The sequence below is a fragment of the Rhincodon typus genome, chromosome 12 (assembly GCF_021869965.1).
Source record: "Rhincodon typus isolate 14 chromosome 12, sRhiTyp1.1, whole genome shotgun sequence".
NCBI lineage: Eukaryota > Metazoa > Chordata > Chondrichthyes > Orectolobiformes > Rhincodontidae > Rhincodon > Rhincodon typus.
This window is the reverse complement of record NC_063343.1, coordinates 41,469,614-41,482,093: the sequence shown is the minus strand read 5'-3', so window position 1 is coordinate 41,482,093 and position 12,480 is coordinate 41,469,614. Positions and strand designations below refer to the sequence as shown.

At 39.4% G+C, this 12,480-nt stretch overlaps 1 protein-coding gene across 1 annotated transcript in view; it reads right to left on the bottom strand.

Moving 5' to 3' along the window:
• Positions 1-11,995, bottom strand: part of LOC109914085 (protein YIPF5-like) — a 16,910-nt gene extending 4,915 nt beyond the window's left edge. The window contains exons 1-4 of the mRNA XM_048603576.1: positions 11,680-11,995; positions 10,002-10,136; positions 7,142-7,302; positions 5,195-5,340 (exon numbers count right to left, since the gene is read on the bottom strand). Of these exons, the coding sequence (XP_048459533.1) occupies positions 5,195-5,340; positions 7,142-7,302; positions 10,002-10,114 (420 nt within the window). The 5' untranslated portion in view covers positions 10,115-10,136; positions 11,680-11,995. The remainder of the gene's footprint in view (positions 1-5,194; positions 5,341-7,141; positions 7,303-10,001; positions 10,137-11,679) is intronic.
• Between the last annotated feature and the right edge of the window lie 485 nt (positions 11,996-12,480).

Genomic DNA, 12,480 nt, shown 5'->3' with positions numbered 1-12,480 from the left:
AGGGAAGGGAAGGGAAGGGAAGGAAAGGGTAAACCTCCCCAGTGAGGAGCAAAGATGCAGGTTAATATCTGTAGGGGTGGATTCAACTGCGTGGAAAAATATGAAAAAATGATGGGAAAGGAGAACGCAGGAGAGGTTATTAAAAGTCTCCATCACAGACACAAATAGGACGGAGATCGGAATCAAAGTTCAAGCACAATGGACAAAAGGAATGACAATGAGAAGAGGGACGGCTAATACAGGACTGAAGGCGTTATATCTGAATGAACGCAGTATAAGAAATAAGGAAAATGAGCTTGTGGCGCAGATCAAACATGGCAGGTATGATGTGGTGTGCATCATGGAGACATGGCTGCAAGGGGATCGGGATTGGGAACGGGAACTAAATATCCAAGGATATACATCCTATCGAAAAGATAGGCAGATGGGCCAAGGGGGTGGGGTTGCCTTATTTGTAAGAAATGAAATTAAATCATTAGTAAGAAATGAAGTAGGGTCAGACGGTGTAGAATCTGGGTGGGTAGAGCTGAGGAACCACAAAAGTGAAAAAACCATAGTTGGAATTATGCACAGGCCTCCAACCAGTAGTCTGGAGCTGGGGCGCAAGATACACCAGGAGATAGAAAAGATGTGTAAGAAAGGCAAAGTTAGTGACGATGGGGGAATTTCAATATGCAGGTGGACTGGGAAAATCAGGTTGGTAGTGGATTGCAAGAAAGTAATTTATGGAATGTCTACAGGATGGCTTTTTTGGAGCAGCTTGTGTTGGAGCCCACTAACGAACAGGCAATACTGGATTTAGTGTTGTGCAATGAGATAGACTTGATAAGGGAGCTTAAGGTGAAGGAACCCTTAGAAGGCAGTGATCATAATACGATTGAATGTACTCCGCAATTCGAGAGGGAGAAGATAGAATCAGAGGTAATGGTATTACAGCTGAAAAAAGGCAACTACAAAGATATGAGGGAGGATCTGGGCAGAACTGACTGGGAGAGGAGCCTAGCAGGAAAGGCAGTGGAACAGCAATGGCAGGAGTTTCTAGGAGTAATTTAGGAGACACAGCAAAAATTTATCTCTAGGAAAAAGAAGCCTGGTACAGGGAGGATGAGGCAACCATGACTGACTAGGGAAGTCAGGGACAGCAAAAAAGCAAAAGAGAAAGCATACAATGTGGTGAAGGGCAGTGGGAAGCCAGAAAATTGGGAAGCTTACAAAGACCAACAGAGGGCAACAAAAGAAAAGAAATAAGGAGGGAGAAGATTAAATACAAGAGTAAAGCTAGCCAGTAACATAAAGGAGGACTGTAAGAGTTTCTTTAGATATATAAAAGGGCAAAAGAGAGGCAAAAGTGGACATTGGACCACTGGGAAATGACACTGGAGAGATAGTAATGGGGAACAAGGAAATGGCTGAGAAACTGAATAATTACTTTGCGTCAGTTTTCACAGTGAAAGACATGAGAAATATCCCAAAAATCCAAGAGAACTGAGTACGGTGGCCAAAGGAAAAGGTGCTCGAAAAACTGAATGGCCTGAAGGTGAATAAATCACGTGGACCAGATGGAGTACACCCCAGAGTTCTTAAGGAGATAGATGAAGAGATAGTGGAGTCATTAATGGTGATCTGTCAGGAATCACTAAAGTCAGGGAGGGTCCCAGAGAAAAATCGCTGTTTAAAAAGGGAGCAAGGCAAAAGACAGAAAATTACAGGCCCATTAGCATAACTTCGGTCGTGGGTAAGATTTTGGAGTCTATTGTGAAGGATGAGATTTTTGAATACTTGGAAGTGCATGGTAAAATAGGGCAAAGTCAGCATGGTTTCATGACGGTGATGTCATACCTGAAAAATCTCTTAGGATTCTTTCAGGAAACAATGAGCAGGTTAGACCAAGGAGAGCCAAAAGATGTTACCTACCTGGACTTCAAGAAGGCCTTTGATAGGGTGCCATACAGAAAGCTGCTGATTAAGATAAAGGCTCATGGTGTTAGAAGCAAGATGCTAGCATGGATAGAAGATTGGCAGAAAGCAGAGAGAGGGGTTAAAAGGGTCTCTCTCAGGATGGCAGCCAGTGATAAGTGGTGTTCCACAAGGGTCAGTGTTGGGACCACAACTTTTCATGTTATACATTAATGATCTAGATGAAGGAACTGAGGGCACTATGGCAAAGTTTGCAGGCAATGCAAGGATAGGTAGAGGGACAGGTAGTATTGAGGAGGCAGGGAGGCTGCAGAAGGATTTGGACTGGTTAGGAGAATGGGCAAAAAAGTGGTAGATGGAGTACAATAAGGGAAAGTGTGAGGCCATGCACTTTGGTAAGAAGAATAGAAACATGGACTATTTTCTAAATGGGGAGAAAATTCAGAAATCTGAGGTGCAAAGAGACTTGGGAGTTCCAGTCCAGGATTCTCTCATGGTAAACTTGCAGGTTCAGTTAGTAGTTAGGAAGGCAAATGCAATGTTGGCATTTATTTTGAGACGACTTGAATATAAAAGCAGAGATGTACTTCTGAGGCTCTAAAAGGCTCTGGTCAGGTCACATTTGGAGTATTGTGCGCAGCTTTGAATGCCATATCTCAGGAAGGATGTACGGACCCCGGAACGGGTTCAGAGGATGTTCACAAGAATGGTCCCAGCAATGAAAAGTTTAAAATATGTTTGAGGACTCTGGGTTCTACATTTGATGGAGTTTAGAAGGATTCGGGGGGTTCTAACTGAAACTTACAGAATACTGAATGGCCTGGATAGAGTGAATGCTGGGAAGAGGCTTCCTTTGGTAGGAGACTAGGACCCCAGGGCACAGCCTTAGAGTAAAGGGAAGACCTTTTAGATCAGAGATAAGGAGAAACTTCTTCAGCCAGAGAATGGTGAATCTATGGAATTCACTGCCACAGAAGGCTGCGGAGGCCAGGTCATTGAGTATATTTAAGACTGAGATAGGTAGGTTCTTGATTGTCAAAGGGATCAAGGGTTACGGGGAGAAAGCAAGAGGATGGGGTTCAGAAACTTATCAGTCAGGATTGACTGGCCAAGCAGACACAATGGGTTGAATGGCCTAATTTCTGCTCAAATGTCTTATGGTCTTAATGACAAAAGGGGAGAAAATCCAGATTATTGATTAAAATGTTGAAAAACATGCACTTCATGCCACTAATATTACTCCCTTGTCACAATTTTTGTTTTCATTTACACTATAAAATATAACTAATCAGGTCTGGCCATCATGATTAGTCTTTTCTCTTCAACTTGATTTGCACAAGTGCTGCTATCATTGTATATATGTATAAACAAAATCCCTGGGCAGCACCAGAGACAAATTATTAGCAAAGAATAAAAATTATTGCAAGTCTGTTTTTGCAGTTCAGACGTAGACTTCTTGGCATCTTAGAAGCTCTCGCTGTGGCCTATTCACACAGCATCTGATCATGCATTTAATGTTAAGCATTTGTGCAAAAAAGTTTTATTTCAGGACTGTAGTCAGTTTCCTTGGTACACACAAAACATTATCTAGTTTTCCCTTCACTGCACCATTTCACTTAAACAAATCCTTATGATATAAAGTACTTAAACAATTGATAATTCTTCAAATGTGGATAATCCACATTGTTAAGCAAGTTCTGGCAAATGAAGAAGTATGAATTCAGTCACAGGGAATTATGTATGTCTAAGTACAGCCATACATTTTCCCTCAGCTAATGTTCATTGACATATTCTGATCAGCAAAGGTCACTGGGTAGCAATCAAAATCACAAATCTTGTTTGGCTTCTCTGACCTTATAAAGACATGAAATGAACAGTAGTTTCGGGTGTCCAGGCAATTTTAGTCAGGTTGACAACACCTTTTCAAAAAACATCAAGGAAGGTCAAAACAGAATTACTGGTTAAAAAGTATATTCACTGAATTTTAAGTCAGATCATAGATCACTAGTAATTCTGAGATAGAAGGGCAGTCTTTTTTTATATAAAAAAATCTAAATATAGTTTTGTTTAACTCTGGAATTACAATGATTTTCACCTAGTGTTAACTATGCAATTCCAAAACAGGTGGTGGAAGTGTGGAAAAACACACAGGATTTCAAAATAACAACACAAAATGCCTTTAACATAGCACAACACCCCAAAGCTCTTTTCTGGAATGTTACCAAACAAGGTTTAACACAGAAGTGTCCAAGACAAAATGCTAAAACAAATCTTAAGATTAAGGAGCATCTTAAAGGGCAGAATGAGGTAGAGAAGCAGAAGATTTAGGGAGGTAATTCTAGAGCATAGGGGCTTGGCAGCTGAAGGCATGGCCATCAATGATGGAGCAACAAAGGTCAGGTAGATCAAGAGGCCAGAATTGGAGGGCTACAGGGATTTCAGTTGGTTTTTGAGTTAATGGAGGATCACAGAGATAGGGAGCTGCAAAGCCATGGAGGAAACAAGGTCTAGAATTTTATTATGAAGGCTCTTCCAGCTAGGAGCCAATGAAGATCAATGAGTACAGCAATGATGGGTAAACAGGTTCAGGTTACAATACAGAGTTTTTAATTAACTTCAATTTATGGAGGATGCAAGCTGGAGGCCTGGTCAGGAGAACATTGGACTAGTTGTGTCCAACATATTAATAGTATGACAAGACTTTCATTAATAGACAAGCATGGGCAGAGGTGCTGTAAATGAGGCAGGCCACCTTAGTTACAGAATAGATTTGGGATTTAAATTTAGGTCATCATCAAGTACACAGTTTGGTTCAGCTTCAGATATTGATCAAGGGAAAAGGGATGAAATCAAAATAAAAATTTTGTGGATACCAGAAATTTGAATAAGCAAACAAAAATGTTGGAAACATTCATCAAATGAGGCAGGATCTAAAGAAAGAGAAACAGAGCTAATGTCACAGGACAGTGAGTTCTGACATAAATCCACTACGTTGGAAGGTTAAGTCCTTTTCCTCCTATAAAGAGGCTGCATGACCAGCTCAATATTTCCAATTTCTATTTCATAAATAGGGTTGGAGTTGGCTTTAAGGGAACACTGTCTTCAATCTCTGCTGTAAACTTCAGTGTTCCTAATATTTAAGTGGATAAAGTTTTTGCTTATTCACTACCCATTGTCAGACAGGCAAGGTACCATCAGTATTGTGAACCTCAAGCCCAAAGGAAGACAAGGCAAAATACATGATTAGTACCTTAGCAAAATAACAAATATTGCATACCAGTAATAATGTGGCTCCAAATGCCAAACAGAACACCATGGGCCCAGCCAGGTCAGTTTCATTCATAATGGTTCCATCTGCTGCTTTCAGTGGATGGAGGACAGTCAATGTTTTCTGCCAGATGTGGTCAAAATTAATTCCTAATTCTACAAAATTATAGAAAATCAGAGGCAAATAAGGCATTAAAAACACAAATTAAACCATATATTGGCTAAATGATAAAACTAATGCCACATCAGATTATAACTTGACTGCTACTTCGGGTAAAAAAATTAAAACACACAAGATGTTTTAAATAGAAATTAACATTCTAACCCATACTTATCTATGGACGTTACACCCCTAAACACCCAGCCTGTATCAAAAACTCGGTTTCAGACAAAAAAAATACACATATGCACTTTACTTCTCCTCTGGAAATTCCTGGACGGGGGCCTCCAGTTATGAAACAATGAAGACGTCTAGGAATCTCCTTAGCCAGTAGAGGAGGATATCATCAAAACCATGCCCCTCGTGCAAGTACTGTACGTCAGCTGTATTCTGTGTTTAAGCATCCAGAAGCAAAGTCAGATACTTTGTCAATAACTGGGCAAGTATAATGGGATTGGGGAGTTGCGCAGCAAAGAGAGACAGAGAGACAGGAGTACTGGGTATCAGACACATAGTGGATAAGTGTTTACAGTTGGTCAGGTCAGGAACATGTTGATTCAGAATTGGCTCAGGTTAGTTTTTCCACATCCAACACTGGGAAAAAGGGTCAATTCATTTTGGGGGTGAGGGCACTTATGTCTGTTTAATGGTTACCCTGGTATTACGGTAGGCTTTTAATCTTCTCACTTTACCTGGGTAGTTTTTCCTTAAGCTTAACTTAGTTGCTGCTCTCCGAAATCTTTGACTTTTAAGACACTTGTACTAACGTTTCCAGATATAGGCCAAATGGCAATCAAAATCTCTCTGGCAATTCTCTTGGAACCAGCAGTACCATGAATTCTGCACAGTCCCAGTGTCCAACTCCAATCTGAACTACTGCAACAATCCCCTCTCGTCATCAAAATATCTGGGCTGATGTTCGTAAAGTAACCATTTAACAGAAATTTTACTCTTCTTTAGATTTCATTAAAAAGTTAAGTATAATTTTATCCAGTAATGGATATTGAGAAGAAGCCAAAAGATTTCTAGTACTGGTACCACGGAGTATACCCCTAGGCCATGATGACTGAAGGTCACAAATTTAATTGCTGATCTGTGTTCCAGCTACTAATTTTATTTGGTGCCAGGTTCAGGTTCTATAGCTGACCTCAGCAAACTGCAGCCCAAAATACGCAATAAAATAGATATTCAACATCAAGCCTAAACATAACACAAGGTCACAAAGATTAGCAGGTACTCTCCCTATCCAGTAATTAAAAGTTCTTGCTTTGAATTTTAAAGTTTCAAAGTTATCAACTGCTAGTTTGCTAAAGAATATTGGGATTGTACATCTACATCAACAAGAGTGGAGGAATAACACTGACGCAAAGTTTTCAAGGGGTGCTTAAATTTGCTTATTTTTTCATAAAAGAAAATCTTCAGACAATACTTTGTGCATCTGGGCAGGGCTTTATATGCCTGCTCAAATATCCTATTCCCTACCCCCAGTGTTTAAAAAAAACTAAAATAAGTTGTAAACACGGGTGGTGAAATCACAAAAGGAACTCAAGCACTCCTTAGTACTATTCAATTTCAGATCATTGCCAAGAAAAACGTTAAACACAGCACATACAACTTCAGAAATGTTTGGTGAACATTATGCCAACTCGTGAAATTGAAGATCCACCCAACTGGAATTTTGATACATACTTTGGATCAGTGGGCATAAAAGTTAAAAGTGAACAACTTTTAGTGCACATTTATAGAAATTTATTTTCTGCATGTTTCTTACATAGGACAAGAAAGCTGCATTTTTACCTTCCAATAATGGTGCTTCGTCCTCAAAACTGTTGCCATATACTGACTGTGGAGAGCTGGGAGTGAAGGTTGGCGTAGGTTGATAGATCTGTCCTGTGTATGGCTGTTGTGACCCTGTTGGATAAAAATATCCAGCCTGCTGAGTCTGACTGTCATACTGCCTGTATGCAAAAAGAAAATTTTAAAGAACATTAGAAATCCTTGTTGTCAGAGTTTCTGGTCACTGTACCAATTAGGATCTTTGTCAAGTATCTACGTGCTGAAATTTTAAAAGTTCCATTTCTAAAAAGGTGGTCCATACTAGATTGCAGCTTTTAACATAAATGCCTCTCTTGCTAAGAGATCCTCTTTGAAGGTTTCCACTCCTCACTTGAGATTTTAGGTGCAGAATCATACCCAAACTGTCTTCAATTAGAAAGAAAGACTAGAAAAAAATGGAATTGTTTCTAAACAGCAAGGAATATTAAAAAGTGATTTGACAGAGGCGTTCAAAATAATTGGGTTAAATGAGGAGACATGGTTTATTGTGAGAATTTGTTAGTAACCAAAAGATACAGATTTAAGGTGATTAGCAAAAGACTAGTGGTGCATTGGGACTTTTCCTCCTTTTTTAAAAAGTGGGACTTTTAACCAAAATGTATTACCTTTGAGTATGTGGGACAAATTCAATAACAACATTAAAAAGTAATTTGATAAAGAGTTGAAGAAAAAGACTGCATGGCTATGGGGAAAAATGGAAGAGAAAGATTAAGCCATGGGATGAGGAGGAATTTCTTCCGAGTGTAATGAATCTGTGGAATTCTTTACCCCAGAAAATTGTTAAGATTTGGGTTATTAAGTATATTCAAGGTGGTGAGACAGATTATTCATCAGTAAGAGAATCAAGGGTTATGGAGTAAAGGGAGGAAAGTGAAGTTGAGGATTATCCAATCAGCCACGATCTCACTGAATAGCAGAGAAGACTCAATGTACTAAATGGCCTACATCTACATCTTGCTCCTACATCTTGTTCTCAAATGGCTTTCTATACTGCAACATTCTAAGATTCTATTTTCAGCACTATATTTCACTTGGCTTTACAGCAGCTACCTTCCCTTTCAATTATTTTCAATCTTTAACTTACTAGAAAAAGAATGACAAAATTCAAAGAGTAATCATTTTCACAGTCCAACATGATGCACCTCGTTTTTTGCAATCTTCCATGCCATTCCTTATTTTATAAAGAATGGCATGGAAGATTGCACTGTCCTGGCACTTTTGAACTTAACATAAGAACCATTCACGACGCACAGCAGACCTGAAAACGCTGGAGAGGGGTACTAAAAGTGGAGGAAATCAAAAATTATTTTGCCCAAGGTTCAAAGTACTCTCTGAATTTTGTTTTCATCCTCATGTGGAAATAATGTAACATGTACTAATACCAATGTTAATGACCTTAAAAAAAAAACTCATCTTGTGCTCATATTTTTTAGAAGTTACCAAAGGCATGGAAGAATAAAATAAGGGATAATTAGCAAGGTATTCAAAATGATAATTTGATAGAAAACCAAAGTAAAACAAAATTAACATTGCAAAATTTTCCATAGCCTTTCAAAATCTTACATGTACCTATTCCTTTTAGGTGCAAGACAAATTATCCATTATCTTCACGTAGTTAAATAAATATTTTAATTACATTGACGCACAAGATAAAATAAATTATACACTTTCTTTAACTTATTTCCTGCACACTGCTTTGCTCCCAACTGCCCCACTTTCTGCTTCACCAAACCTCTCAGAGAGAAGCAGTAAGCAGGGCAGTCAGGAGGGCTGGAGGGTTTGGGTAAGGAAGCAGTAAGTTGCGATTCTTTCAAGTCAACCCTCCCACTCATTGCCTCTTCTAATGTTAGCCATTTCTGTATATCCACATGCCCCTGGTCTATACGTGAGCCGACGTGAGCAGCCACACATCTACAGGGAGAAAAATCAGTCCAACGTAGCATTGTGCCTCAAAAATAAGTTTGCAATCACAGAGCTGATGACCCCTCAAAAATCTTCGCCAGATTACAATGGATCAGACAAATTCCTCAAACAGTGGCTCCTTTGCTCTACCATCTCCTGCTTTTGAAGCTCTCTATATCCCTGCACTCTAAATGGGCAAGCTATCAACCAATCAACTATCACCACATGTAGTTCAGCCTCCAACAGAAATTTGGCGATGCATCGTCATGAAGCATCAATTGGTTGAACAGCACAATACTTGCCACAAGCTTAGACAGTGGCACTAATAATCAAGTGTGGAGCAGTTGATGGATTGGTGTGCATCTGGACCGGTGTGCAACTTAAAGAGACATAAGCCAGGGAAAGAAAAAGAATCAGATGAAGTGATGCAGATACGTCATTTCATACAATACCAAGGCATAAAACTGAATTTTATGCAGACAAATTACTTTATGTTTAATTTTCATGGCTAAGAACTGAAAGGTGTTATGTTATTATGAAATGCATTAGTCCAATCAAACGAGGACGAATCATAGAATGAGATACGATGAGGTCATTCAGCATACCATATATAGGACAGCATATGAAGGAATTATTTTACACATTAGAATATTAAAAGCTTTGAGCTATAAAGATAGTACAGATAACATTGTAAACATCCAAATTGTCCCTCTTCAATGATACAGCCTATGTCTGCAGCAGATACAGAACCGGCACCAAGTCTAAGTACCAATTGAGATGAGGACGTTCTTCTGCAACCCAGTCAGTGATTTTAATTGCACATTTGTACTTACAACACAGGTCAGTATCAGCAGTAAATGGAAAAATACTAAAGCTTCAGGTGAGCCTGTAACAGTTGAAAGGGATTTCAACCACTTACCTGCTTTGGTAAGGATCTCCTGCAGCATTATAGTCATAAGATGTTTGCCCTTGATCATCAATACTATAACTTGATTGGAAGAAATCTGCATTCATATTATTGAAATCAGCCATCGTAAGAATTCCCTTCAAGAAACTGAAACAAGTGTTTTAAAACTCTACATAAAATAATCAGGAATCTTCTTGATACCTCTTACACAATGGAGCAGAATATTGTTCACAATTCAATACCAGCTAAACATTAAAAGCACAAACATCAGGAATGGAGCAAACTGCATAAAAGACATCCATACAAGTATCTAACTAAATACGCTAGACTGCAGCTCTGTATCACCACCATCCCAATCCCCAATGCATAGAGATTAAGAATGTGATGGAACAAAGATATATTTTAAAAATACTGTGTGCGCTAATACATACAAGAAATCCTGCCATGTCTGAAACAATATCAGAAGAACAAATCAGGTATACTAGAAGGAACTTAAAGTTATCAACCCATCTGATCACATTATAACACATCTTTCTGGTCATGTCATGAAATGGGACTTCAACCTGGAGCTTCTGGCCCAGAGATAGGGACGGTATAAACATGCCATTGTTCCACACACTACTTTAGCTACATACATTAATTTTATGAATCATCTTACATGCAATATAGGAAAGTGTACTTTGCATGTATGTTTATTTGATAAATATCTATCACCAGTTAGTTCAAAAGTTTCAAATATTTTGTATTCACCAAGGTTTAGAATTGTTGACACAACTGAGCACATCTCAACAAGTTGGAAGCTTTTGCCAGTTGGAATCACTATTGTGATCTCAGAGTGACAGCTAAAAAGAATGACTTGCACAAAAATTCCATCTCTATTCTTCATGCAGATTGCAGCTGAATGTTTGTTTTCTCTTTATCACAGCACTGTGAAAGGGTGGATGACTGCTCAGAGTTGCTTTCTTCACAGACTTGAAGCAGTTATTCCAGTTGGATAAATTGGCCCTCTCCTCTCAACGTAGCGTACCCAGCAGCTCCATGATGAACCGTAACATTTTCACCCACTTTGCACACCATTTTAATAACTGACCAATATGTTGCAACCAAAAAAATAAGTGACATATCAAATACACTTCTCTTCAATCGACCAATCAAAGAAAAGCAAGGACTAGGTTCTACTAAAATGTGAGAGTTATAAACACAATTTAGGAATATCACTACTCAAAATAAATATTTGTATTCCTTACCTTAGCTGTAACTTACTTAAAACACGTACATATAAAACTAACTGCTAACTAACAACAATGCCCACAGCAAAACTTTGACTGACATGGCATTTTCAGTAGTCAGGGTTCTGAGAAACATACTTTGGTCTACAGATAACAGAAAAAAAAATTCAGATCAAAAACTTTACCGGGCATATATTTTCACTGACAACCCTTAAAGAACATAAACACACTTCGACGTAGTCAGATGACACGTTACAGAAGGAAAAGATGGACAGAATAATGCGAGACACTGAGTTGTCCCAGATACAGTGAGATATTGACGTGGACCAAAGCGGCCTGCCTGGGTGCTGCAGAAAGGAGTAGAGAGAGGAGTAAAGTGCAGTGGTGGCAGGGTATGGGTAGAGCAGCAGTCATTGACAAGGAGATAAATGACTGATGAATGAACGCGGCGCTGCTCTTACCTGATCTGTATCCACTCACTTCGATACTTTGTTACAAACTGAGACAAAGCGCCCACAGGAAGCCGCTCGAGCGCTGCCACCGACACCACCACATCACTTCCGCCCGCTCACACGCCTGCGCAGCAGCGCCAACCCACAGAGCAATGACTGCAGCGGTCAGCAAAACATGAAAGACCAATGACCACGTTTACAATCCACGGTCGGATACAACGTCCGGCGCCGCAAGAACAAACTTAAGATCCCGGTGAACGACAGAGGGCGACAGATTCACGCATGCGCAACAACGGCCCTACGGTGCGTAACACAAGCTGTTGTACGCATGTGTGTGGAGGCGGAAGTGACGTACGGTATTTTAGCTCCCTCTTGTGGTGGGGAGGAGTGAGGAGGTTGGGTGTCTCTTCTGAATGTGGATTTGTTAGTGTGCTTTCCTATTGTTTTTTAGAAATACACCCTAGTCTCTTTGAACATTACAACTTTTTCACCTTTTAAAATACATTCTGTTTTCACAACCAAAGAGAATAACTTCATATTTCACTTTATACTTCCATCTCAAGAGTTTTTACAGTACAGAAAGAGGTCCTTTGTCCCAATGCCTTAAAGTTGGTCCATCTGTTCTAATCCCATTTTCTAGAACTTTGCCCATAGCCTTGTGTGCAATGGTTTTCAAGTGCTCATCTAAGCTGTCCTTAAATGTCTTGAGGATTCCTACCCCTACCAAACTTTTAAACAGTGAGTTCCAGATACCCACAAACCTCAGGATGAAAATTGTTTTCTCCAAATCCCCTCTAAACCCTTTATTGC